At 42.0% G+C, this 22,121-nt stretch overlaps 2 protein-coding genes across 5 annotated transcripts; one reads left to right on the forward strand and one right to left on the reverse strand.

Annotated features, from left to right (window-relative positions):
• The first annotated feature begins 271 nt into the window (after positions 1 to 271).
• On the forward strand, positions 272 to 18,277 carry LOC129842928 (choline/ethanolaminephosphotransferase 1-like). Of its 4 annotated transcripts, none has more exons than XM_055911651.1 (11): positions 272 to 1,208; positions 4,648 to 4,662; positions 5,287 to 5,577; positions 8,989 to 9,163; positions 12,336 to 12,483; positions 12,569 to 12,710; positions 13,936 to 14,020; positions 14,337 to 14,468; positions 15,357 to 15,515; positions 15,674 to 15,799; positions 16,204 to 18,277. In XM_055911651.1, exons 3-11 carry the CDS (start codon positions 5,384 to 5,386, stop codon positions 16,318 to 16,320), a joined length of 1,278 nt encoding a protein of 425 aa, XP_055767626.1. In that variant the 5' UTR covers positions 272 to 1,208; positions 4,648 to 4,662; positions 5,287 to 5,383; the 3' UTR covers positions 16,321 to 18,277. The 4 variants fall into 4 exon arrangements, with proteins under 4 accessions (XP_055767626.1, XP_055767634.1, XP_055767617.1 ...); XM_055911659.1 differs by having other exon boundaries at positions 272 to 1,118; XM_055911642.1 differs by lacking the exon at positions 4,648 to 4,662.
• A 103-nt stretch (positions 18,278 to 18,380) lies between these two features.
• On the reverse strand, positions 18,381 to 22,090 carry LOC129842982 (synaptonemal complex protein 3-like). Its single transcript, XM_055911707.1, has 8 exons — positions 21,584 to 22,090; positions 21,411 to 21,486; positions 21,244 to 21,278; positions 20,377 to 20,494; positions 20,165 to 20,264; positions 19,942 to 20,040; positions 19,745 to 19,849; positions 18,381 to 19,504 (listed from the first exon to the last, which is right to left on the reverse strand). Exons 1-8 carry the CDS (start codon positions 21,696 to 21,698, stop codon positions 19,451 to 19,453), a joined length of 702 nt encoding a protein of 233 aa, XP_055767682.1. The 5' UTR covers positions 21,699 to 22,090; the 3' UTR covers positions 18,381 to 19,450.
• Positions 22,091 to 22,121: the final 31 nt, after the last annotated feature.

The raw sequence follows: 22,121 nt of genomic DNA on the forward strand, positions 1-22,121 counted from the left end.
AGTTTTGACATTATTTGTAAATGCTGTCTTTTCACACAAGTTCAAAAATACAGGTTTGAATTGATGCTCTTGAACGCACCTCGCACTGGGGTCCTCGACTGCAACGGAAGTGACCGGTGTTTTTCTGACGGTTATTGCTATCAGGGATCCTTTGGGACGTCCATAATCCTAAACCCTAACCTTAGATGTCAACGTAAATGGGGATCCCAAGGATCCCAGATTGCATTTTTCTGACAGCATCTAATGTTAGCATCAGCTAGCCAGTCACGGTTAGTGCTATCTGGAATCCTTGGAATGCTTGGGACGTCCCTACAATAACCATTACCTAACCTATCCTAACCCAACCCTTACCTAACCCATTTTACATTTCAATTTCAATAGGGGATAGGGACGTCCCAAGCATTCCAATTTGCTCCCAAATGGCTTTGTTCAAAATGCTTAAAAGCCGATCTTGAACCAAGGAAAAATTGCAAATCTCCAATGCAAAGCCAAAAAGTAGGGTAACATTTATGCCAGATCGTGAAAAGAGCATACTAATACTTTTTTACCTGGACAAATTATTAGATCCCCTGTAAAAAAAAAGAAAAAAAAGAAGACGTTTATTTTTAATGCACTGCAAAAATGAGTTTAGACCAGAAGGAAGCACTCTCCTAACAGGTTATTGTTTCTGCAGTGAGGATTCACCCTCATTGTATAATTATGTTGTAATATATCTGCAGGTAATCGTTGTTTTGAGCAACAACAAAAAAATCAATAGAAGCTGTATGTAAATCAGTGAGCTAAATAAACGTCGCTATCTGGCTTTCTCCGATGCGATTCGGGTCCCGACCAAAAAGATCAGTTCAAAAAGAACGACCCATCACTAGCTAATGTTAGGATCAGATATCCAGTGGGACGTTCAGTGCAATCCGGAATCCTTGGGATATTCCTACCCTAATCGCTACCCTTAACCATAACCCTTACCCGTTTTACATTTCAACTTCATGGGGTAGGGACTTCCCAAGGATCCCGGATAGCACGGACCCCATTCGGACATTGGAGTGGTACCCGACGTGTTGTGAATCCTGCCTGTCGTAACATTCGCTGAGGACTTTCCCACCCTTAATACGCCGTAAACGGTAAGACTGCTGCTACGATCCTACCAACGGGTCAGTCATTGAACGCACTGTGAAGTGCCTCGACACCCTGCTGTCCTGTTTACTTGCCAGGTCAGTGGCTCTTTGGCAAACTGCTAGCCCGCTGCTAACTACTGGTTAGCATTGTGATGGTGGGGGAAGGGTGCTTTTTTTTTGTACAGCAGTAGCAAATTAACGGATGTATTTCTAGAGATCGGCTGGGGAAACATTGACAGTTACATTGTAATTTAATCGAGGGAAATCATGTGAAATAGCTTTGTGTCATGTTGTCATTTGCTGGTGTTGTAGTTAGCTAGCTAGCCAATTTTAGCCGGGATGCCACAGTTCCACAGACTGCCTGCCAGTCATAAATATATATATATATATATATATATATATATATATATATATATATATATATATATATAATATATATATATATATATTATATATATATACATATATTGTTTTTTGTAAGTGCCTGTCATTTAGTGGGACAGCAGAGAAACCACTAGCAGCTTCTAGACAGATTTAAGAGTTGTAACACAGTTGTATTGCATATGATTGCTCTCCATTCCCATTGATCTGCCCTTTTATATTCATTGATGCCAGTATCAAACTCAGTTAGTTTGCATTACTTTTTGACCAGTCAAAAGTTTGGACACCTACTCATTCAAGAGTTTTTCTTTATTTGTACTATTTTCTACATTGTAGAATAATAGAGAAGACATCAAAACTATGAAATAACACATATGGAATCATGTAGTAAAAAAAAGTGTTAAACAAATAAAAATATATTTGATGTTCTTCAAAGTAGTCACACTTTGTACACTATTGGCATTCTCTCAACCAGCTTCACCTGGAATGCTTTTCCAACAGTCTTGAAAGAGTACCCACATATGCTGAGCACTTGTTGGCTGCTTTTCCTTCACTCTGCGGTTCAACTCATCCCAAACCATCTCAAATGGTTTGAGGTCAGGTGATTGTGGAGTCCAGGTCATCTGATGCAGCGCTCCATCACTCTCCTTCTTGGTCAAATAGCCCTTACACAGCCTGGAGGTGTGTTGGGTCATTGTCCTGTTGAAAACAAATGATAGTCCCAATAAGCGCAAACCAGATGGGATGGCGTATCGCTGCAGAATGCTGTGGTAGCCATGCTGGTTAAGTGTGACTTGAATTCTAAATAAATTATGACAGCGTCACCAGCAAAGCACCATCACACCTCCTCCTCCATGCTTCACGGTGGGAATCACACATGCAAAGATCATTCGTTCACTTACTCTGCGTCTCACAAAGACATTGGAACCAAAAATCTTAAATTTGGACTCATCAGACCAAAGGACAAAGGACTCTTCTTATTATTGGTGTCCTTTAGTAGTGGTTTCTTTGCAGCAATTTGACCATGAAGGCCTGATTCACACATTCTCCTCTGAACAGTTAATGTTGAGATATGTCTGTTACTTGAACTCTGTGAAGCATTTGTTTGGGCTGCAATTTCTGAGGCTGGTAACTCTAATGAACTTATCCTCTGCAGCAGAGGTAACTCTGGGTCTTCCTTTCCTGTGGCGGTCCTCATGAGAGCCAGTTTCATCATAGCGCTTGATGGTTTTTGCGACTGCACTTGAAGAAACTTTCAAAGTTCTTAAAATTTTTCAGATTGACTGACCATGTCTTAAAGTAATGATGGACTGTTGTTTCTCTTTGCTTATTTCAGCTGGTCTTGCCATAACATGGACTTGGTGTTTTACCAAATAGGGCTATCTTCTGTATACCACCTCTACCTTGTCACAACACAACTGATTGGCTCCAACACATTAATAAGACGGAAATAAATTCCACAAATTAACTTTTAACAAGGCACACCTGTTAATTGAAATGCTTTCCAGGTGACTACCTCATGAAGCTGGTTGAGAGAATGCCAAGAGTGTGCAAAGCTGTCAAGGCAAAGGGTGGCGATTTTGAAGATTCTCAAATCTAAAATATATTTTGATTTGTTTAACACTTTTTTTTGGTTACTAGATTATTCCATGTGTTATTTCATAGTTTTGATGTCTTCTCTATCATTCTACAATGTAGAAAAATAAAGAAAAACCCTTGAATGAGTAGTTGTGTCCAAACTTTTGACTGGTACTGTAGGTGCTAACGTTGCAAGTGGAAACTAGCCTGTTGGGAATGACCTGGGGTCTGACTGACTTTCTGCTGCTTTGCTTTAAACAACAAGTTGTCTAAGGGAGAAACTGACTGACACATGCACTGACCACTTTCCAAAACTTGAGGATCCACTGTTGTAGAGGATTTCTGTGGTTACTTTGTGCAAGTTGTCACTCTCCAATGATATGGGCTGGCATTCTCAGTGGCTAAGATACAGAATAAGAATACTAGAATGGAAATGAATCTTCTTATAATGGGGTAAAGGTCAGCCATTTTATTCAGGGAGTTAGTCAACCATAGTTTGCCAGTGCTGTGATAAGATATTGTGTCAAATAATATATTTTAAAGGGTGATTTATACAGAAAATGTGCATAAAACCCGTATAAACTGTATTTATAACTATATGACTATTTTAGCTTGACAATAATTATATTACGTAATTTATGTTATAAACTGGGTGGTTTGAGCCCTGAATGCTGATTGCCTGACAGTCATGGTAAATCAGACCGTATTCCACGAGTACGACAAAACATTTATTTTATCTGCTCTAATTACATTGGTAACCAGTTTATAATAGTAATAAGGCACCTCGGGGGTTTGTGATATATAGCCAATATACCACGGCTAAGGGCTGTGTCAGGGCACTCCGCGTTGCGCCATATACCACACCCCGTTGGGCCTTATTGCTTTACACCATGCCCAGACTGGATTTGTGCCATCGTGCAGAAATGTATTTTGTCCCCCCACACCAAACGCGATCACGACACGCAAGTTGAAATATCAAAACAAACTCTGAACCAATTATATTAATTTGGGGACAGGTCGAAAAGCGTTAAACATTTTATGGCAATTTAGCTTGCAGTTGCTAGCTAATGTGTCCTATTTAGCTAGCTTGCAGTTGCTAGCTAATTTGTCCTATTTAGCTAGCTTGCAGTTGCTAGCTAATTTGTCCTGGGATATAAATGTTGAGTTGTTATTTTACCTGAAATGCACAAGGTCCTCTACTTGGACAATTAATCCACACATAAAATGGTCAAACGAATTGTTTCTAGTCATCTCTCCTCCTTGCAGGCTTTTTCTTCTTTGGACTTTATATGGCGATTGGCATCTAACTTTTATATTATTTCCACGACTGACCGACCGACCTCAGTTCATCTTTTAATCACCCACGTGGGTATAACCAATGAGGAGATGGCACGTGGGTGTCTGCTTCTATAAACCAATGAGGAGATGGGAGAGGCAGGACTTGCACCGTGTTCAGCGTCATAAATATAACTGACTTCTATTTTAGCACTTGGCAATGCAGACACTCGATGGCGCTGCGAGCAGTGTGGGTGCAATATTTGAATAACGTATGTATACATTTATTTTTCGACGCAAGCGGAGTGATCAGCATGTAAGTATAACATATGTCTTACTTTTATTTTCCTGCATAAGTAAAATCAGGATTATGTCTCTACTGCCATTCATTCCAATTAGACTGGTTTGGAATTTTCCCTGACCAATATGGGTCCATTTTTACCCCCATTCTGGCCATTCTGGATCATTGACGGTTAATGACATGGCCCCTCTTGTAATTTAATAGGATCTCTATGGGCTAAGATTTGTTTGAGAAGCCTCATGATTAGTGGAGTGTGACAGCAGGACCTGCCATATCCTGCCGCATTACGTCTTTAAGACTGTGGCTGCTGTGTTTTATTACTCAGAACTGGGTGAAGAGGAACGTACTCGTGCACTTGTGTGCGTATGGCAATAGATAACACGGCGGGGTCCTAGGGTTCATTCTTATCCCACTTTCATTTTCAACCATTTTTCTAGCTATTCCACCACATCCTTCCTTCCTATCGCTCACTTTCACTGAAATGAGAACTTACGTGAAATGAAATTAGTTCAGTAAAACAGTTAAGCAACTGGCAAGAGAGAACTACAAGAGCAAACTGAACTCCAAGTCCCATTTCAGCACCTAGCCTACATGTAAGCCAACCTCACATTACCTGTTCTCTCCTCTTCCACCCCTCAGTGTGCGGGCCCCATTGTGGATCCCCAGCCCCAGCGAGCGGCGGGAGGAGGCAGAGGCTGAGGCAGCCTGAGGCAGAGGGCACAGCGCTAGCAGGGCCATGAACGTCACCGGGTACCAGCAGCAGCAGGGGGGTTTTCGGACATGCCGAGGCACACTCAGGGAGAGGGATCCTAGGCAGGGTGTGGGCATGGAGACAGCCTGCTGCCTGGCCCCTGGAGCCCTGCGCAGACTGATTGAGCTGCCGTCTCCCCCGCTCAACCGCCACCAACTGAAGAGACTGGAGGAGCACAGGTACTGTGATAGAAAAATCTAATATTTACCTTTGATCTGATGATCATATGGTATGTTTTATACTTGTCATTACATCAAACTAGGGATGCACCAATTTGACATTTTTGTCTGATACCGATATCCGATATTTTCCTTGCCAAAAAACCCAATACCGATAAACGATATTTAAAATTTTAGTGGCCTTTTAAGCATTCTAGTACAGTTAAATAGTTGAAACACACACTGACCCAAAAGTTATTTTGTTGGCATTTACATATGTCCCCATTAGCAGTAAAACATAATCAAAACCTATTTCTTTCACTTACTTGCTGTGCTGTTTCGTTGTTCATTTGTTCAGTCGTTTCATTCTCAACCAGGATTTCAACATACATGTCAAACAGTGAAGTTTCAGCTTTGTCTGTCCGTGGCCTCTCTTCCTCGGAGCGCACTGTCACTGTGTCCGTTTCCATCTTGTCCAGCTGTGTATGTAACATTTCACGTAAACCCTGTTTCTTGTCTGCATCGAAGTAGCGGTCCTTGTACCTAGCATCGAGCATGGTGGCAACACAGTAGAGGCGCAGAGAGAATGCCACCGAATCGCTTGTTCACAGTCTCCAGTAGAGTACTTTTCCAAGTTAACCCTGCTGTCTGTCTGCAGTTTTGTTGAGCAGGTGTTTCAATGCCATGACAGAGGGTATCACGTCTGCTGCAGACGCAGTTGATGAGCTTATTTCTCCAGTCAGTTGTTCGAATGGAGCTAGGGGTGTGTTCATGTTGCCAAGTTTCAAACATGTTCGCAAATGCCATTGAAATGGCAGCAGCGGTATGAGAACCAGTACATTCTTGAGCATGTAATACGGCTTTCCTCAGTAGGAAATTCTCGTCGACCCACTGTGCTGTCAGACTCAGCATACTTAAGGGGTTGACATCGCTTGTCCGAACGATCGGGAAGTCGGGAAGCTAATAGCAGTGACTCCCATAGCAAGTAGCTCATGGATGTGCATTTTCAACAATACTGTGTAACTCCGGTAGGGCAACATCTGAAAAATAGCGCCTACTTGGTAGTGTGTACCGGGGGCTCAAGGTGCTCGACCAGTCGGCGTAAGCCAACATCATCCACGACAGAGAACTGTTGATTGTCAAGGGCAATGAATTCCATTATCTTGGCGTTAATGGATTTTGCCTTTGAGTTGTCTCGCTGAAATCTTACTCTTTCAAGGACTGCTCCACTTGTTGACTGCTCGATCCACACAGCAGACATTGTGGGCTAGGTTAGGAATGCTGTGTTGCACGTGTATGGCCTGTCCCTTTGCGGAAAATCCAATTGACATCGTAGCCTGCATTGTTTGCCGAGCATTACAAAGGGAACAAATTATTGGACCTCGAATACATCCTTTAGATCATTCAGAATAATTATTTTGGAATGTTATTGTTTTTACGCACAATCAATCATACACTGAGTGTACAAAACGTTAGGAACATCTTCCTAATATTGCGTTGCATCCCCTTTTGCCCTCAGAACAGCCTCAATTCGTCAAGCGTTCCACAGGGATGCTAGATATTGTTAGATATTACTGTACTGTCGGAGCTAGAAACACAAGCATTTCCCTACACCCACAATAACATCTGCTAAACACATGTATGTGACCATCAAATTTGATATGATGCTTCCCACAGTTGTCATGTTAGCTGGCTGTCCTTTGGGTGGTGGACCATTCTTGATACACACGGGAAACTGTTGAGCGTGGAAACCCAGAAGCGTTGCAGTTCTTTACTCAAACCGGTGCGCCTGGCACCTACTACCATACCCCGTTCAAAGGCACTTAAAATATTTTGTCTTTCCCATTCACCCTCTGAATGGCGCACACACACAATCCATGTTTCAATTGTCTCGAGGCTTAAAAATCCTTTAACTTGTCTCCTCCCCTTCAGCTACACTGATTGAAGAGAATTTAACAAGGGACCTCAATAAGGGATAATAGCTTTCACCTGGATAACGCTGATCCGTCTATGCCATGAAAAGAGCAGGTGTTCCTAATGTTTTGTCCACTCAGTGTATATCTGGCCAACATACTCAACCCACTGTAAGTTTTTTTGCCGCTGTAAGTTTCCTGTACAATGTGGGGAATGCTGAACGATTTGGCAAGGCAACTGTGTGTAGAGCCGTGAGAAGATTCTGCTTCGCATTGAAGATATTTTTTTACGTCTTTGCTCCATTCTCTGGCCATCAAGTTGTCCATATAATCAAGTGGGACTTTTACAGAATTGCAGGTAGAGTAGGCTGCAGTCAGTTGACTGCCGGCGATACTTTGCTAATCTCAAATGAATAAGTCTAGGCAACATGATAAAAAGTAGAATATTGACTAATTCATCTCGCAGATTTTCCAAACGTGATTGACGCTATAGATGGGACACATATCCCCCATTAGAAGACCCTCTGGACCAAATGAAGGAGACTACGTGAATATACAATCTTATTAAGTATAAACACACAGGTAGCTATTGAATACTGTCGTCTGCACTTTCACCAAACCAAATCATTTCCAGAAACAGTCATTCAATTCAATGATCTTTCTTACTTCTTTGGTCAGATGATCTGGGACTCCCATGGGGATTACAACTAAACTAATGTCACACCCCTCACTATTGTCATTGGTTGCACTAATTGCACTGTTTGTCTACATAACCTGGTTCAAGTATTCATGACACTACCCTGAGGAAGGCACAGTGATGCCGAAACGTTGGTAAATACCCATTAAATCGCTGGGAGATTATACATGGAGTGTGCGACTTTCTTTATTTTGAACGTTGTTGCCCGTGTTGTCATGAAAAGCACTCTGTCGTCAATCAATTATTATTCCTCGAACATAGGATATGGAATGGGCCTATCACTGCAATTGTGACACAGGCTACTACAACTTACATGTTAGGTTATAGCCTTGACATGTAATATCACCCGCGTTGCCCTAAAAGTGCTCTGTAAAGTGAAAGCGTTATTACTAATCACTCATGTGTATAAGCTCGGCCTATTACATATTGGAATTGGAATTTCACTTATGCATTGAATCGGTCTGCAATTTTCTGCCAGGCTCACTCTGTCTTTTGCTGCGGTCGGTGTGTTACTTCTTTGGATAAATATGGGAACGTATTCGTTGTGTGTTAGTTGTTTCTTGTTCGAGAACAATATTTCACAAGTCTAGGTCTTTTGGCTCCATGTCTATCGTTTTTTTCTGTCCTCAACATAATTACCTTTTTTTGAGTGTTACGCGCACGCGCCAGTTGTCAGGTCAACCAATCTGCGCTTCGCTTCGCCTAGTAACTTAAACGAGAAGCAGCCGTTCCGGAACCAAGAAATCCCAGACTCCCTTATCTGGTTAAAAGAAGCCAAATATTTTGGCTTTCCGGGATACTCCACTCGTTCCCCCTCTACAGGTACAGCAGTGCAGGTCGCTCCCTGCTGGAGCCTCTGATGCAGCGCTACTGGGAGTGGCTGGTAGGCCGCGTGCCAGCCTGGATCGCTCCCAACCTCATCACCATCGTGGGCCTGGCCACCAACGTATTCACCACCCTGGTGCTAGTCTACTACTGCCCCACCGCCACTGAACAGGTAACAATGGCAACAATATGGCACCTATTCAGGTAGTGTGTACGTACTACTGTACTGCCACACAGCCACTGAACTGGTTGGTTGTACACTGCCTGGTGTTGAATTCTGGGGTCAACTTTGAACATTGTTATACTCAGAGTATAGGAACATTGGTTACAAAGGAGACATGAGGGGTGCCATAATGAAGCTTGGGAGGGTGATGAGTGTTTTCCCTGCAATCATTTGTGACAGTACTGATAAGGCGAGAACCCATTGAAGGCTCATATCCCTTAGTTCCCTGCTTAGCGAGAAGGATGCAATGTTTAGAGATAAGGAGGAGACTCCACCCAAAGTGGGGTATGAACACCGCCACGGGGGAAGCCATGTCTTTTGTCTGAATACAGCTGGTGTCGACCCTTTGGGAAGAATTCAACTTGGTTAAAGCTTCTCTAGTGTCCGGGAGTTATTTACTCTGAAAAAGAAGAACCTAACACTGGCTTAGTGCCGTGGACATTGCACAGTTTGAGGGTTGAAGTAAAGTGCTACCGCGTGGTATTTACCTGTCCAGACAGACAGACCGACAGAGAGAAGCTTCCATCGCAGACAGTCAGATGATTGAGCAGTGAAGCTACCTGTATTGCCCAGCTGTTTTGAAAACACATTAACGTCAGTTGTTTTGTCCCAAGGTTCTGTGGCTGTTTTTTTTTCTTTTTCTATTAGCAACAGTTTTGGGTCTCTTTGTTTGTTTCCCCTCTCTCTGCTGTCGAGGAGAGTTTTGGTATAGCTCAGGCTTTCTGTTCTGGATGAACACCCCGTGCCCATAGCTCTCAGGTTACAGCTAGTCTGCACCTGATTCCACGTTCCCCAGCCCCCTTCCCGACCCACACGCCACACCAGCACCACAGCAGAGATGAGTGCATGCTAAGGACGGAATAGAGAGGACACGGCAAAACATGCAAACTGTTAAGCTTAGTAGTTCCCCTCTAGAACCGAAAGCCTAGAGTAACTTCCCACAAGGGAATATAATTGGTGATATCAGACTTCAAAGTACATGGAGTTAGATTACGTTCAAACGAAAACGTTGTATACAAGAGCCATTACCAAACAGCCCAATGCAGTATAATGCATTTTGTTCGTCCATAGACCACCATGTGCTTTGTGGGTTCAGCACTAGTGTGGACTGGACTTAGTCTCTACCTATTTTATCATAGAAAGGCCAGTCTAACCATGGAAGAAAACATGTATTAACCCTATAATATTGATCAAAATTCCAGTTTTCCCAGCTAGCAGCTAACTGTATATTTGACCGTTGAATTGAATCCACAAATTACCCTCGGCCTACTTTTGGATGTTATCTGCAAGGCAAAACATGGCCTCATCTTATGGGTCTCTTTTAATGCCGGTGTTATTCTATCCTGGTCCTGGAAGCCCATAGGTTGCGCAGGTTTCTGTTCTAGCCCAGCCGTAACACACCTGATTCAACTGATCAAGGGTTTGATAATTAGTCGATTAGTTGAATCCAGTGCTGGGATGGAACAAAAGCCTGCACACCCTGTGAGTCTCCAGGGGGCAGGGTTGAAGAGCACTGCTTTAGTGTCCCCTGACTTCCCCTGTGCTGCTAAAGCAGACGACAGTCTTAACAGGCTGCAGCTAAGAGGTGGGTTAGAGCAGTTAGTTAGGGGTGTAATTAGGAGGATCTGCAGGGCGTGACTTTGTTTTCCCTTTCTATAAATAGCGCTTTGTCTCTAGTTCTCGACCTCCTCCTCTTCCTGTTTCTTTTTGTAGGACAAAGGTCGAGAGATGGCTCTGCGCGCATGTACTGTATGCTCACAATGTGGAGAAACTGGGCAGAGCGAGACGAAGAGACGAGGGACTTCAGTTGAGTTTAGTACAGAGAGGACAGGCTTGGTAGGGTACTAGCTCTAGAGGGAGAGGCTCAGTGACTATGTACAGACGTCCTAATTATATTGCCTTTACAATGTCCATGCTCATTGTTGTAAGAGTGATTCGACACTTGACATCACAGGTCATAGTTATGTTAACAGGATGCTAAAACATTAGTGGCAGCACTGTTTCATAGCCCAGAGACAATTGTATTTACTTAACATGCTGCAGTAGTCAGTGTCCTGTTTGCTGATGGCCCAGGTCAGGATCGTTAAGGACAGACTGCCCCGTGGCTGTGGGTGTATTAGTGCTCTATAGGAGTCTATGTGGGTCCCGTGTGTCTCAGTTGGTAGAGCATGGCGCTTGCAACGCCAGGGTTGTGGGTTCGATTCCCATGGGGGACCAATATGAAAATCGATGCACTCATTTCTTTCTGTACTCGTTTCTTTCTGTAGGAGCGTTTGCTAAATGACTGAAAATGTCAGGCGTAATGAGTAAACGGTGCAGCTGATACAGGGTGTCATAGTGCTCTTTGCTGAGTTTCTCACCATGTCGTGTTTGAACAGAAAGTCTACTTGCTCTAGGGGCCCTTGTTAGATTTCTCACGCCATTTTTAATTCCTAATCACATGTTTCATGAGAACACAGAGGCAGTCGGTAGATATTTCCACCCTGCTCTACTTTTCAACATCCCACATGCCCCACAAACAAACTTTCCTTTCGCAAACCCCCTCCCACTCCCCAAATCCCTGTTTTTGGTCAGAGGCCCTGAATGAATAAAAAAAAGCGTAATTTATCGGGGTATGAGCCAGGTTGTGCCACTCTGCAATAACAGGGTTATTTATATGAATGCCAAATTGGCAAGCCTGTAAATTGTAGGCCGTGTCATATTCCAGTTGGTTTTAGTCAGTGTATAAGCTGCTGTCAGCTCATCATAGACCCAGTGAGTACAGAACAGGAAATGAAGGCAGACAACATTGATGATGCTGTGAAACTCTCTCCGTGCTGATTGGCTAATGAAGGACCAAGCTCTGCGGTGTTCCAAAGCTGTCGAGAGGGAAACAAACTATACAAGTTCACAAACATCTCTCCTTTGTATAGCTGTAGCCTACATCTGCCAGAAGATCATATTTTATGTCAGATGGTGCACTATTGATGATAATACCCACTGGTTCTCAAAGAACACGACTTCTAAATGCCTTGTGGAAATTACCCTAACATAACCAAACATGTTATATTTCTCCATTGGGAGAAAGGAAGTCATAAGTATTCACCAAGTCCCCCATTTTTGTGACTTCCTTTTTCTTCAGGCACCTCTTTGGGCATACCTTCTGTGTGCTGTGGGCCTGTTTGTGTACCAGTCATTGGACGCCATTGACGGGAAGCAGGCCAGACGAACCAATAGTAGCTCTCCACTGGGCGAACTGTTTGACCACGGCTGTGACTCCCTCTCCACAGGTACAGCTGCCCCTCTGTGTGTCTGTGGGTTTGCCCTATTAGGATGTCATTGAATCTGTGCTTCTATTTCCTCTCTCTCTCTCAGTGTTTGTGGTCCTGGGCACCAGTATAGCAGTGCAGCTGGGCACCAACCCTGACTGGATGTTCTTCTGCTGTTTCGCTGGCATGTTCATGTTCTACTGTGCCCACTGGCAGACCTACGTCTCTGGCACCCTGCGCTTTGGCATGTGAGTGTGTCTGCGCTCCGAGGAGAGGGAGTTGGCAACAGTGGGAGTTGGGAGACAACTGGGTTAATAGTTATAATAGATTTATCGCTAGTAATTACTATCTTGTCTCATCGCTACAACTCCCGTACGGGCTCAGGAGAGACGAAGGTCGAAAGCCATGCGTCCTCCGAAGCACAACCCAACCAAGCCGCACTGCTTCTTAACACAGCGCGCCTCCAACCCGGAAGCCAGCCACACCAATGTGTCGGAGGAAACACCGTGTACCTGGCCCCCTTGGTTAGCGCGCACTGCGCCCGGCCCGCCACAGGAGTCGCTGGCGCGCGATGAGACAAGGATATCCCTACCGGCCAAACCCTCCCTAACCCGGACGACGCTATGCCAATTGTGCGTCGCCCCACGGACCTCCCGGTCGCGGCCGGCTGCGACAGAGCCTGGGAGCGAACCCAGAGACTCTGGTGGCGCAGTTAGCACTGCGATGCAGTGCCCTAGACCACTGCGCCACCCGGGAGGCCCTCAAACTAGACACTCTAATGTACTTTTCCTCTTGCTCAGTTGAGATCTTCGGTTTCTTGTCAATTTCTCACATGGAATAACCTTCATTTCTCAGAACAAGAATAGACTGACGAGTTTCAGAAGAAAGTTCTTTGTTTCTGGACATTTTGAGCCTGTAATCAAACCTACAAATGCTGATGCTCCAGATACTCAACTAGTCCAAAGAAGGCCAGTTTTATTGCTTATTTAATTAGAACAACAGTTTTCAGCTGTGCTAACATAATCGCAAAAGGGTTTTCTAATGATCAATTAGCTAATCCAAGTTTCTCATTTAAAAGGCTAACACAACGTGCCATTGGAACACAGGAGTGATGTTTGCTGATAATGGGCCTCTGTACGCCTATGTAGATATTCCATAAAGAATCAGCCGTTTCCATCTCCAATAGTCATTTACAACATTAACAATGTCTACACTGTATTTCTGATCAATTTGATGTCATTTTAATGGATTTTTATTTTATTTTTCAAAAACAAGGACATTTCTAAGTGACCCCAAACTTTTGAACGGTAGTATACTTGTTTACTGTTAGTCCATCATGATTGGTTGGGAGAGCTGTGGTCAGGTGGACAGTGTTTGGGTGAAGACGGTCCATATGGCAGCTGTGTGGCGCTGTGCTTATGGACAGAGTTGTTGACTTCTGACTAACCTCTGCTCTCTGCCTGCTCCTCTCAGCATTGATGTGACTGAGGTGCAAATCTTCATTATAATCATGTATTTGCTGGCCGCTGTGGGAGGATCCGCTTTCTGGCAGTCACTGGTAATTCTGATTGGCTCAAACTTCCACTGATTTTCTGTTGGTAACTGAAATGAATGGCATAACTGAATGTTGAAACTGAAACAGTAACTGCTATTATAACGGTGGAGTTTCCTGCATTGGTATGTTCTAATTCTTTGTGCAGTATGATTCCTTACCATAGTAAATGCAATTTCACTTTGAGTAATGAAACAGTTTTACTGACAAGTACCCATCTTACTAACAATGTTCAGGGCTGTTTTAATATACTAAACACTCAAGTGGTGGTGACTGGTTGTTGTTTTGTAATGAATAATATCTTGCTCTCTCACCTCCACAGATCCCAGTCATAAACATCCAGATGAAAATAGTTCCAGCCATCTGCACTTTCTTAGGTGCCATCTTTTCCTGTACTAATTACTTCCGGGTTATATTTACCGGAGGTAAGGGCAAAAATGGATCCACAATAGCAGTAAGTCGACACTCGCGCTCAATTCCAAATCGACCTGTAGCCTAGTCCCTGACCTTCATGTAGATGGGCATATCAACTTAATGGTAGTCACTCCTTGCCCTGATACTCAGATTTTTTCTCTCCGTATTGCTCACATATTTCCAGTCCTTTAAGATCTACAGAAATGCCTAGGGGGAAGGGGCAATTTGACATCAGTCCTTCTCTCAAATTCCTTCACCAACACTGACACAAGGTAGTTCACAATCACTATGTAGGCTTTGCCATGTACCTTCTAGAGATGGTGAAGCTAGCTTGATGTGCTTGTGTACTTGTTTCATCCATTTTACGGAGCTATCTATTAGCTTCAGAGGAAATGAAGGATGTGTGTTAAGACTGTTGGACCTGATCCCAGTTCAGTTCAGTTGTCGGAGCGATATCAGTGTTTGTCACATGGAAGTAATTACTTTATATGTTTTCCTTCGGGAGATACTGTATGTTATGGCACCTAGTTATACACAAATTATATGAGGCCATCTGTGTTCTTTTAAGGTCCTTACTACTGAATAGTGTCTGTTCCAGGTGCATAAAATTCTAAATAAGAATACTGGAAGAGATGGAGACCGTCTGTCAAACAAAGGAATAAATCCAAAACTGAGTCTTGAACGCAAAATTAAGATGTTTGTTTCGGCACCATGATGTTTTAACAATCATAGTGCATAAATGAAAGGTGAAAACAAAACACAAATGTTTCGGCCTAAGGTGATGGTGGATTATACACACCAGCGTTCATTACTGTGTGTTTTCTTTCACCCTAACTGCATTCCCATGTCATTCACATATTGTATCATTGTGGCCTATTAATGTAGTTTATTATACAGTCTCTCTCGGTTTTCTCCCTCTCTTCTCCAGGGAACCAGTGTCCTATCTCCTGTGTTACATATAGGCTCAGTAATAATACTGGCCATGATGATCTATAAGATGTCAGCTATCCAGTTGTTTGAGAAGCACCCCTGTGTTTATATCCTGGCCTTTGGCTTCGTGTCGGCCAAGATCACCAACAAATTAGTTGTAAGTGTGGCGCGCTGCTAATTGGTGTAATGCAATACCTGTGCATCCTGTGTAAACGTGCTTGGATGTAAGAACGTTTATGACGTAAATGAATGTCATCAATGTAAATGTGCTTGCTGATTGGAGCATGACTGATGCCTGTGTCTTGTTTGTTTCAGGTAGCACATATGACAAAGAGTGAGATGCATCTCCATGATATAGCATTCCTGGGGCCAGGCCTGCTGTTCCTGGACCAGTATTTCAACAGTTTTATTGATGAATACCTGGTGCTGTGGATTGCGCTGGTGAGTACACACACACACACGCGCACATTTCCATGACATAGAGGTCTATAGTATCTGAGCAAGTCCAGGTGAAGTTATGCAACAACAATGCATGAGGGCATGCAATCTGCAGCATGTGTTTTCATGACAACATGTATCTTTGAAATGAACCATCAGTCTGATCATATCCAACACTAATTGTACTTCACTCTGAAAGGTATAAAGACTTACTGTGCATTTTTCAGAGGCACGTGTTTTCAGTCTAATGCCACGTTTATTTGGAACTAGTCGCAAAACCCTTTCATACTTTTATCTTCGGCATCATCTAGCCATCTACACACTGGATCCATTGTGTACAGTTGTGTTGATCAAGTTATCTTGTTTCCTGACTCTTCATGTTCTCCTCTTCTGCTTTCCGTCTGCAGATCCTGTCTTTCGTTGACTTGGTGCGTTACTGTGTCAGTGTTTGCAACCAGATCGCCTCCCATCTTCACATCTTTGTCTTCCGAATAAAGCCACTGACCCCCTCCACACTTCAGTGAGGGCACGGACGCCATTTCTGTCTATTGCTCTTTCTTTCTTTCTTTCTTTCTTTCTTTCTTTCTTTCTTTCTTTCTTTCTTTCGCTCTCTCTTCATGTTAGTTAGTAAGTTGTTGCTCTTTCACCATTTTTTGTATTTGTTGAGGCAGGGTTGGGGTGGATGTGTGTGAAGCTATGATGTGGGTGGAGCTATTACCAGTAGAGGTGCTGGCAAGTGAATGTGGGCATAAATGAAATATAATGAGTTAATAATAATGATGATAATAATAATAAGTTATTGTCCATCGCTGCTTTGTGCAATTTCTGTTGATTTCATCTTGTTACAGTAATCAGATTCCTGAACAAAAATAATGCTTTGTCTCTTTTTCTGAAATGAATAGTCACATTGGACATGTACTGAATGCTCTTCTCTGTGTCAGAGAGGGTAAATAAGTGCAAGAAGACTGCAAGGGGCTTGAATAGGTGCTACCCTATTCATTTAATAATGATCATTATTATTTTCTTATTGAACTTTGAAACAAACATTTCATGTGTTGACATAGTGTGTTAGTTGTTCTCTACAAGGAAATGTACAGCATCGAAAGAGATTTACACAGGTTGTCAGTCTGCTTTCAGTTTTGTTTCGTAAGAGTGTCGGGTTTTTATTAAATGTATATATCATTTTACAATATTTGCATAACCTCACTTTTCGGTTTCACAAATATCAAACTATTAGGGTGTTGGTATTTGTAGTGTTCTTTTATTTCAAAAAGTTTTTCCTGGCAATACAGTATCTGATCAAACCTACATAAGTGGTACATTACCTTGCAATTACATTCAAATGATTTCTGTAATATATTACAGATATAAACTACATGGCTAAACAAATTGTTGTAAAGATACAAATTGTATTGCATATTTGAAAAGATAAGTGTCTCAAGCCTTGCTTCCCTGAAATGGCTCAAGCATACATTGTCTCCAATGCCACCAACATTACACAGTGCTTATGGCACTACATGCAGGTTTGCTAGCGGTTGTCAAGCATACTACTCTGTATATCCAGTTTAATATTGCTTTTAAATAGTTGAATGTATAACATATAATTTACATTTTTAGCAGCCGTTTCTTGCTTTAGATTTGTGTGCCTGTTTATTATTGTATTGTCCTGTTGCACCTCTGCCCTCTCAGATACTGTCGTGTTGCATTTGTCCCGGGAATGCTCAACGAAAACGAAATGCCAAGTGTTATTGAAAAGTATTGATGTGATTTTTGTCCCCCCAAAAAGTAGTGTCATTCTTATTGGAAGCTAAAGATGTTGTCTGCGCTTGCTCATATCTAGAATCTAAGGACATGTTTTAATTTTACTTAAAATGATTTTGTAATTTATTTTTAAATTACCGTGTAACACATCTACGAACAACTTTCTTTGTGTAGAGCATTCTGCCCTGTGCCAGGTCCACGTACAGCAATTGATAGTGTTTTGGGAGAATTGGGGAGTTTCAATGTGACAGAAAAATGATATTCTAACTGTGCCCTAATGTTATTTGTCTGTACAACGTTTTTGCCTCTATACCTGCATTCTGCTTATAATTCACCATCAGAATCAATAGAAACTCTGTCATTTCAATGGAAAACAGACTTTATTTCTGTGTGTATTGTTATTGAGCTCATTTGACAATGTGTACAAGTAATTTTCAGACAAGTAAAAGGTTGCCTTAAACACAATATCATTTTTTTCTTCTTTTGGAAGATAAAGGTCAAGCCTCTTAAACAAATTAGGGGCATGTTGTCTCTGTGTGTGTTTACTGGCAAAGGCTTGTGTTTTCTTCCCTGTTACTGTTGTTTTCTTTTAGCCAGACCGTCAAGCTCAGGTATATTACAGTGTGCAGAATTGTATGTTCATAGGCTATGAGAAAATCACTTCGACAATCTCTCCCTCACCTACCAATGCAAATAAAATGTCATTCACACATGTAAGAAGCTATTTGTTGCCTGTGTTATTTGTGATAAAGGTTTCTACACTGAGTGTAGAAAACACATCAGCTCTTTCCATGACATACTATAGATTCAGTGCTTGACTTGGGCAGGAGCTCACCGGAGCTGAGAACTGGCACCTCAAATGTTCTACTGATTGAACTCCTACTCCTCTTATATTAGCTCAAAAGTATTGTGGAGCTCCTACACCTAAATATAAACAGTACGGACACCAAAAATGAGTACTGGCATCTATTTCAGTCCAAGTCAAGCACTGCATAGACTGACCAGGTGAAAGCCAAATCCACTTCAATCAGTGAAGATGAAGGGGAGAAGACAGGTTAAAGAAGGATTTTTAAGCCTTGAAACATAGATTGTGTATGTCTGCCATTCAGAGGGTGAATGGGCAAGATAAAATATTTAAGTGCCTTTAAATGGAGTATGGTAGTAGGTGCCAGGAACACTGGTTTGAGTGTGTCAAAAACTGCAACACTGCTGGGTTTTTCACGCTGAACAGTTTCCTGTGTGTATCAAAAATGGACAGCCAGCCAACTTGACAACTGTGGGAAGCATTGGAGTCAACATGGGCCAGCATCCCTGTGGAACGCTTTCAACACCTTGTAGTCCATTCCCTGACAAATTGAGGCTGTTCTGAGGGCAAAAAGGTGGGGAACTCAATATTAGGAAGGTGTCCCTAATGTTTTGTACACCTCAGTGTATATTTACAATAACAGATGGTCTTAGTTCCTGACAACATTTTAGTAACGAGAAGTCTTATTTTCTCCATAACTCCCCTCTCAATCAGGGATAAATTAAGTAGATTAAACATATGAAACCAAAACTCCAAAATATGAAGTGAATGACATTCCTCTTTGACTTCAACACTTTGTCTGGAACCCTCAGCTGACACAATCTTGATCTTTTGAATGAAGCAGTTGACAACAGAAATGCAATGTTACATGTACACAACACACAAGATTTCAAAACAGCTATTTGCAGATTACTGGTTCAGGTAGATGTGGTTCCTGAGATGTTTAACACTTATCTGGGGATTGTAAAGTTCTATCTGAAACACATCCATAAACTAAAGTAGAACAGGCAACCCAGCTTAGTGATATGTACACACAACAAGCATTTGGATGGAGTTGATTCATCTCAGCTCCCTGCATTCTGAAGATCCTACATCAGCATCGTCTGCAGAGACTTGCGCACTGTAGCCATCTCTTGCTGTTGCTGTTAATAAAAAATGTATTGTCTGTTGAACTAAATGAAATGTTCTAAATAGAACAGTTTAATAAGTATTTTCTAAATAGCTCAGTTCATGCTCATAGTGCTCATGCCCATAGTATGCTAATATTTAAAAATGGCACATATCAATTTGTATTCTTAGCAATGCTTCAGCTAAGCAAAGAGGTCAACCAACGTAAGGCGCGTGAACAATGAGTTAGTAAATTGATCTGTCCTTTTACTTACTGTGTCACTGAGAATCTTTTTCTGAAACAGTGCCATTTCCTGGCGCAGCTCGCCCTGTGCAGCACCCTGCTGGCTGACATGGGTCTTCTCCATCGTATCAAGACTCTACCAGCCCAGCAAAACAAGGTAGCATGAGAAAACCAACTGAGACATAGATTTAAAATCACCATGTTAAAGACTACTATGAGATAATATACTTGGATGTACTGCTCCAGCAGCTGCTTGAGAGTCTTCAGTCTCTGGCTCTGAGAGGCCCTCTTGTGCTGAAACATCTTCTGCTGGTGCTGGAACATACACTATGGGAACATATACAGCACCTACAGTTAGCTCTAAAAGATGCCTTAGTTACTCCAGTGTTACTCTGTAAGTAGGTATAGAATAGAAATAGGTACAATATTTTCTGTCCTGACAGAGCATTACCAGTAGTTTCTCCTCGTTATCCTTGGACTTCTGCACATCTGTGTCCCACTGACTGAAGACTGCATTGAACTGGGTGCAGTAATCTTCTGTCACTTTACTCCTGCGGAATTGATATAATACAAATCAGGTTACACACGCACACACACAGACACACACACACAAACGCACACACACACACTTGCACCCTCCTTTCACTCTACACATCTCATTACCTGTCTCTTTGTTGGACCCTCCATAACTGCTCAATCTTCTGATGGCTAGTCCTCACAGAGGACTTGGTGAACGTTTCCAAACGTTTGCGTTTTGCCAGGAAGGCTTTGTTGATGTCCGCTGGCAGTAAAGCGAGAAAGAGGCTCACAGATGTAATGCATAGTTCATTGATGAGAAACAATCGCTGTACCAATCAGTGTGCAAGGCCCCAGTGGTGGATAAAGTACCAAATTGTCATACTTGAGTAAAAGTAAAGATGCCTTAATAAAAAATTCACCCTGTAAAATACTACTTGAGTTTTAAATATACTTAAGTATCAAAAGTAAATGTAATTGATAAAATATACTTAAGTTTCAAAAGTAAAAGTATAAATAATTTCAAATTCCTTACATTAAGCAAACCAGATGGCACCATGTTCTTGTTTTTCAAATTTACGGATAGCCAAGGGCACATTCCAACACTCACACATCATTTACAAACGAAGCATTTGTGTTTAGTGAGTCCGCCAGATCAGAGGCATTAGGGATGACCAGGGATGTTCTCTTGATAAGTGTGTGAATTTGACAATTTTCCTGTCCTGCTAAGCATTCAAAATGTAACGAGTACTTTTGGGTGTCAGGGAAAACGTATGGAGTAAAAAGTACATTATTTTCTTCAGGAATATAGTGGAGTAAAAGTAAAAGTTGTCAAAAATATAAATAGTAAAGTACAGATACCCCCAAAAACGACTTAAGAAGTACTTTAAAGTATTTTTACTTAAGTACTTTACACCACAAGGCCAGAGTGTGAAATATAAGGATAGAAAGTGAGAGATTAGATATAAATCTAGTGGAAAAGTAAATCAGATTCTTCTTTGGAACACACAATACCTCCAAATCTATCCAACATGGTCATCATACCCCCTCTGTGGAAGAGGAAGACATTATACAGTTATTGAATGACACCAATATCAACCCATGAATTAAATCACACAGAATGATACTGTATGTTCACCTCTGATAAATAAATGTCACTTTGTGACGAATGCTTGGCCTACCCTTTGGTGATGTCAATATCATCATCATCTGGCTCTGACAGATGTTTCCTTCCTCTCAATGCCTCTGCCTCAGCTACTGTAACAATAAAGAAAGTAGACTATTAGATATTATGTCATGTATAAAAACATGCACAATATTTTAGGCTACCAGTTCCCAGGACAAACAATGTTACCTGGCAGGTTTTCATTGTTGAAACTCTCATTGAAGTCCTCCATATAGGGTTTGCCTGAGTTGGTTATAGTGCCTTTTGCTTTGCCTTTCTGAGCATGTCCCTTGTGCATTGCCATTTCTTGCTGGTTGTCAATAAAGAAAATAAATGTGCCAAAGAACTGGTTCAAATGACAACTTTAGCCTACTGTATTTGCTTGCTAACGTTAGCTAGCTAACAGCTAACCACTGTTAACAATCTAGTGCCAGGTGTGAAATCAATTTACTGACCTATTTTCAAATAGAATAGGCTATCAAAGTAAAAATCCTTATTTTGCTTCAAAACTTTTGTTTCAAACGTTTTGAAATATATGTAAATATAGTAATGAAAGCTACTTTAGCTTCGTCTAAATTAGCTAAACTTGCAGTAAAGTCACCAGTTGAAAATCTGCGCGGGAAAAACGTTGGCACGCCAACTGAGCGCGGGGACAAATGACATCACTTTGTTAGTGGATACAATGTTTGCTTGGTAGAAACATCGAGACTCTGTGGATTTGGAAACT

This window comes from Salvelinus fontinalis, chromosome 3, assembly GCF_029448725.1.
Source record: "Salvelinus fontinalis isolate EN_2023a chromosome 3, ASM2944872v1, whole genome shotgun sequence".
Lineage (NCBI taxonomy): Eukaryota > Metazoa > Chordata > Actinopteri > Salmoniformes > Salmonidae > Salvelinus > Salvelinus fontinalis.

Excerpts from the sequence above, each read along its gene's own strand:
- LOC129842928 (XM_055911651.1), top strand. The coding sequence starts at position 5,384 with ATGAACGTCACCGGGTACCAGCAGCAGCAGGGGGGTTTTCGGACATGC. Across the intron at positions 5,578-8,988 it reads AAGAGACTGGAGGAGCACAG|GTACAGCAGTGCAGGTCGCT; the intron begins GTACTGTGATAG and ends CCCCCTCTACAG. Across the intron at positions 12,484-12,568 it reads CTGTGACTCCCTCTCCACAG|TGTTTGTGGTCCTGGGCACC; the intron begins GTACAGCTGCCC and ends TCTCTCTCTCAG.
- LOC129842982 (XM_055911707.1), bottom strand. The coding sequence starts at position 21,698 with ATGGCAATGCACAAGGGACATGCTCAGAAAGGCAAAGCAAAAGGCACT. Across the intron at positions 21,487-21,583 it reads CAACAATGAAAACCTGCCAG|TAGCTGAGGCAGAGGCATTG; the intron begins GTAACATTGTTT and ends TTATTGTTACAG. Across the intron at positions 21,279-21,410 it reads GATATTGACATCACCAAAGG|AGGGGGTATGATGACCATGT; the intron begins GTAGGCCAAGCA and ends CCTCTTCCACAG.